General features: G+C 33.8%; 1 protein-coding gene across 1 annotated transcript; it reads right to left on the reverse strand.

Annotated features, from left to right (window-relative positions):
* Nucleotides 1–3,959: 3,959 nt before the first annotated feature.
* LOC140809318 (D-galacturonate reductase-like) lies at nt 3,960–5,702 on the reverse strand. Its single transcript, XM_073166907.1, has 4 exons — nt 5,341–5,702; nt 5,017–5,260; nt 4,488–4,667; nt 3,960–4,379 (listed from the first exon to the last, which is right to left on the reverse strand). The coding sequence occupies exons 1-4, from the start codon at nt 5,658–5,660 to the stop codon at nt 4,167–4,169; spliced, it is 957 nt and encodes a 318-aa protein (XP_073023008.1). The 5' UTR covers nt 5,661–5,702; the 3' UTR covers nt 3,960–4,166.
* Between the last annotated feature and the right edge of the window lie 545 nt (nt 5,703–6,247).

Raw genomic sequence — 6,247 nt, forward strand, 5'->3', positions numbered from 1 at the left:
GACAGCCGATGGGACTTGGGTAAGAAATTTTTGTTTTTGTTTTTCGCCTGAAAATGAATGAACTTGCAACCTGAAGATGGCTTTTGACGTGAGAAATTGTGAGCCATTTTACATCCATCAACCGAAGAACCAATTTCGGGGTTGCCTCTGTGTTTTCATCACAAAAAGTAAGATTAAAGGAGTAAAAAAAATCACTGCAAAAACATTGGAAAAGAATATTGGAGTAAATTAAAGAAGCGACTTTCTTGGCCGCCAAGCGCTTGAATTGCATGGATGAAACACTGGTGAAGATCGGGAGTCCATCTGAGGCGCGGCATTTTCGATCTGACGTACTGTCTCACCCCATGGACATTCCTTTCATGGCTAACCATATTTTTCAAGAATTTGAATTGGGTTCTTGATTTCCTTTATGCTGTTTGCAAGCGGAACCTTACCTACTGAAGCTAGCTAGCTAATTTCTGAAAGAGAATATTAAAATGAAGGTCTATGGAAGGAGACAAAATGGTATAAATGGAGGTGGAGGGTCGCCATGCAAATTCTTTTAACTGGATATAGATTTTATGAGATTTTGAATAACTGCCACGGAGAAAAATTCTCATCACGAGTTGCTGATCTTCTACCGGCAATCATTACAAATCCAAAAGAATTCTACGGATACCAACCGCTGCGCGCTTTGACTCTGCTCGCTCTCTCCAGAATCTTAATTGTACGCCAGCAAGCATACTGCATACATGCTCATCATTACAAGGAAACTTCCCCTTCCTTTGATATAATTTTAAAATCGTAGATTAATTTTTTTAATTATACTAGCTATATTGATCAAAATACTCTCATAATATTTTAATTAATAAAATATTCATAATATAATCAGCTATATGTTTATAAAATTAAATTAATTTAAATATTTCAAATTAATAATATCACAAATATTATATTAAACATTAAATAAAAATAAATTAGCGCTTTTAAACAGTGTTTTTTTTTAAAATATTATATTTGCATTATATTTTTATTTATTGATAACATAATTTGTGTACGTAGACCGTGCAAAAAAATTGTTATATTTTTAAAATAAATTGAAGGGTAAGAAAAATTGACATTGAAGTTCAATTAATTTTAAATTTTGAAAAATATAGTGCTTCGAATAAGATGATACGATAAATAATTTTGATAAACAAAACAATTAATTTTTCACAGGTTGAAATCAATCCCAACATCAATTTTAGTAAATAACAATTTTAATTAAACAAAATTAAGTAAAATTATAAGCTAACTTGTACGATGTTCAAAAAATACCAGCAGATATCAGGGACAAGAATTACTTTTTTTTAATACATATAAGAACAAGAATTATTAACAGAATAATTAAAATTATTTTGATTTTTTCTTCAATAGTCTTGAATTTTGATAAATGTAAGAAGCAAAGCCCCAGAGATTAACAGAATAATCTGGAAAATGGGGTTTTCTACTCACGCAGCAACATAAATACTAGCATTGTCCGTATCATATTTTCGATTCTTAGCATTTTTTGACAACTAAGTAATGAAATGGACTAAAACTAAAAAAAAAAAAAATTGTTAGATATTAGACTAAAAAATGTACAAATTTTGTAACCAAGAAAAATTGGCCCCTTATCAATTAACGAGAGATTTAATAATAATATTACTTTGGTATAACTAAATCATATCAACAAAGGTTTGTGACTTAATAGATAACACACATAATCAAAACAAACATACATATATAATATATGGAGCGGTCTTTATATTTAGGGAAATTTCACATAAATCCCCAAACTCTATTTTAATTTAGACTTTACACTCTTGTCTATCAAAAAGTTAGTTTAAGCTCTATACTTTATTTAAAAAATTTCAAAATCGTCACTAAAGCATTTTTTGGTACATGACGTTATATCTATTGAGTATGCCAAAAGACATAGAGCTACGCAAGATTTCCAGTTAATATATCATAAATACGAGGGATATACATCATTCTTCCATATAATAAATTAAACATTTTACCTCTCTGACTGAAATTACGTTGGATTGTATCCATTGAGTTTTACATATTGTTCATCACAGTCTAATCACGCAGTTGCAATATATCGTTCCTGACATAAATTCTTTCAACAACACTTAGCACAACCGTGTATCGTGTTTTACCTCAGGGTGTATAATAAAAAAGTTTAATTTTTAAAATAATACACGAGAGGGACAATAAACATTGATTCTTTTATTCAAACATACAACATGTTATTAAATAATAACCTCATGTAGAGGAGAATAAACATATTTAGTTACTTATCGTAGCTGAAATTTCATCACACATAAATTAAACATATTACAAATTTTATTTTGAAATAAAAATGAAGATGTTAAATTATGTCTTCATCTTCTTTCTGTCCTAATATATATGGAAGTCTTGGTGAATTTTAAATCTAAATTTCAAACTTGTGAATAGTTTTTTCAGTTGTGGCCAACTGCATCTTTTAGTTGGTGTACCACTGGTTAGTGGTCTGTCATTTTGTTGTGGTTGAATGGTCCATCATCTACGAATGGAGTGGTTGGAGCAAGTCTTTTTTACCTTTGTTAGAGAATCTTTTGCTTTTGTATAGTACTCGGGAAAAATGTGACTTGTATGTATCTTCACCACTTGAACTTGTCTTCGTATTATATTTTCTTGTCGTGGTATGTAGCAGAAAAAATCCATTTTTAGAATTGTGATAAAATTTAAATGAAAACTTGACTTTGTCTATCTCTGTGAGACAGACACATAATCCCCATACTCTCTAGTGGAGATGTCGTCGGTGAGTAATGAATCAAAAGGTGTTTCATTATCAAGAGGATCATTGATGAACTTCTGAATGTTTATGTATGGTCTTCTCAACTTTATGAAGTGAAAGGCTTTATCAAACCTTTTCTGGCTGGTTCTGATGTTTCATGAACAGCTTCCTGGATCCATTTTCATAGTACTAAGATTTATGTGAAGCATGTAATATAAACTGAGGCAGCTTTTTCCTCTTTGGGAGTTATTTGGTTTCATCTATATTTTAGGATACTTTTATGGTATATCAACTCAGATTATGGCAGAATTGATACTCTTTTTTTTTTTTTTTTCAATTTTTTACCTCTTTGGGAGTTATTTGGTTAGTACGAATGTTAGATTTTCCCTTTCAGTTTGAGGTCTATGGTTGACATCTCATGTTCAATCCTCGAGATGAATGTTTGACTTAAAGGCTCAAGATAACGATCCGAAACTTTAATTTTTACTCCGACCGACTAATTTAAATATAATCACAACTTAGCATTTGTGTCAGGGGTACTTAAATCATCTGTTCCATGTGTAGAACCATGTACTTGAAAACTCTCAATTTGGAAAACTAGTGGCTTCTTAATATCCTGGATGATAGATATTTTCAATAGATACCATAACTGAATATAAACTTGTAAACAACCTTTCAAGAAAATATTTTCATGAGATTTAATAATAAAAAATAAAAAATATGAATTTGTTTAGCACATCTGATTCATATTTCTGTCATTTTAATTCATTCACTTGAGATTATGATTTACTTGGAAAAATCACAAATGATCATATTTTTGGGACCAGGAGGGAAAAGCAGTAATTTCACGAAAAATATTATTATTCTTATTATTATATTGACGATGATATAATATAATAGTTAACACGCGGGTTTATATAGCTTTGAGATGACCTCGTTTTGACTTAACAAATGTAGCTTGTTTGTGTAGACCTGACGGCAGGGGCATCGATGCTGCGGCTGAATTTTGGCGTGCGCCGTTAGATTTACTGCTTCTCCAGTTCTTGAATTAGAAGCGGGTTTTTTCAATTTATAATTTATATATTTTCCTTCAATCGTGAACTCACATTGAAGTACCATCCATCAAAATGGTGAATTTTATTATTCCTAAAGTCAGAAAACGAAACCAAAACCATCAGAAATATAACGAACCATGCATCTTCAATCGGTGTTCTTCCCATGATATTACATTTATTCGAAATCAAAACAGTATGATCTAGAATCGAATGAGGCACAAGAAACATAAATATACTGATTTTATATCTAAAGCTTCGGACATTTTATTTTTCTCATAATACTTCAACATATTTGAATATTATATTTTGATTGAATATATATCATCGTGTCAAACCAATGCATCCAACTCCAAAACAATATCATGGGGTCCCAAAATAGAGGCCAAAGTTGTTCCTTTGCGCTGCGGAAGCTGGTTAATCTTTTCAATATCTTCTTCACTCAAAGACCAATCCAATATGTCGAGATTTTCTTTCATCCTCTCCTTGTTGAAACTTTTTGTCACAATGCTCACTCCTTGCTCGTATACCCATCTCAGAGCCACCTACATGCACGTAAATTATAAATGAGCGTTTGATGCGCACGCACACACACACACATATATATATAGTTCATAGAAAAATTGTCTAGAATGATAGAGATTATACATCACCTGAGCGATGGTTTTTCCGTGTGATTTGGCGATATTGGCAAGCACTTCATTGTCCACGATTCTGTTGTCTCCCCATTTGGTGTTGTTTGCACCCAAAGGAGAGTACGCAGTGATGTGAATCCCTTTTTCTTTACAATACTCCTTCAATTTCTCTGGTCGCCAAAGTGGGTTCAGCTCCACCTTTTATCAGATAACGAATTACGATTCTAATTATTTGTTTAATAGGACAGAATCTAGGCTTTGTGAAAATCAATGTTGGTTGGTTAAGACTGAGTTATGATTGCACTCTGTCCCACAACTTTTGGACTCGTTGAGTTTAGACATTCACGTGTTTTTGTTTTTTTTTTTTTTTTTTTTTGCGTGTGAGCTCTCGTATGGGAAATGATTGTGGATGATTTGGATTTATACTTGGTACTAAATAAAAGCCAAGAATAACGATGAATGGATAATAATAAGATAAAAAGTAGAGATCGATATATGTGACAGATACTTATTTAGAAATTATAATATTTAGTTGATATACACTCACCTGATTGACTGCAGGCGGAATAGTGGCAGATGATAGGATTTCTTCAATGGTTTTGGTGGCGAAATTGCTGACACCGATGGCCTTGGTGAGACCGAGTTTTTTGCACTCTTCCATGGCTGCCCAAGCACCCTTCACATCCAAAGGACGCACGATTTCTCTAACAACGGGTGTTTTACTTACCATTTCGGTCAATCTTATTGGCCAATGTATCAAGTAAAGATCCACATAGTCAAGCTGAAGGTTTCTGCATCAAAAAAGGTTAACAAATTAATTCTCTGATATAACTGAACTCTAATAAGGATGGATCAGCGTGAAGAAACTTGCCGCAGACTCATTTGACAAGCGGGGACGATCTGCGTGGGCTCCGAAAAACTGCACCAGAGCTTGGTGGTGATGAAGAGTTCATCCCGGGATTGGATGAGCCCGAGGCGTAGTGCTTCGGCTATGGCTTCCCCCAGCGGCTTCTCCGATCCATAAGCGAAAGCCGTGTCGAAGTGGCGGTAGCCCACCTTGATGGCCTCAAGAATCGCTGCCTTCGTCGCCTCTAGACCGGCTGGCGGGTACGAGGCCGTGCCCATGATGAGCGCAGGCATAGCCTTTTCGCAGCCCTTTAAGCTGACTGATGGGATGGTTCCAGCAGCCATTTTTTAAGTTGATAGTAGCTTCGAGGTGTGGTAAAGAAAGAAGGCTCACGTATTTGTAGTGCTCCGAAAAACAGTCGAAAATGACAAATGCGTTGGGTAAAAAATACAATTTTCCACGGTTTTCAAATTTATTGGTGGGTGGGTGCACTGTTAAAACTCAATTATTATATTTGTATAAATTTATAACTCTGTGGGGGTCCTCGACTTTTTTGTTTGAGTGAGTCTAATGTGAGATCGACTCATGGATCCTAATCTCTGAGATTTGATCAATCTTACCCTATATTTACAATAAAAATTAATACTCTTAGCATAAAAAACAACAAATTTTCATGAATAATCCGAATAAAAGATCCATCTCACAAATATGACCTGTGAGATCGTCTCATCCGAGTTTTTTTCTTTTTTTTTTGGTTTTTGTGCGTGAAATGGTCCAAATGGATGCCACATATACCATCCGACATTACGTGGTTGGCATAAATACAAAGAAATTTGTGGGGGAGAAGCCCATTTAAAATTGTTATGTTGTCATTGTGGAAATATTTGTTGTTGAATGAGTACAAAGGCTGGCCATTTTGGACCATCTAGAT

Source organism: Primulina eburnea, chromosome 13, assembly GCF_022965805.1.
Source record: "Primulina eburnea isolate SZY01 chromosome 13, ASM2296580v1, whole genome shotgun sequence".
Classification (NCBI taxonomy): domain Eukaryota; kingdom Viridiplantae; phylum Streptophyta; class Magnoliopsida; order Lamiales; family Gesneriaceae; genus Primulina; species Primulina eburnea.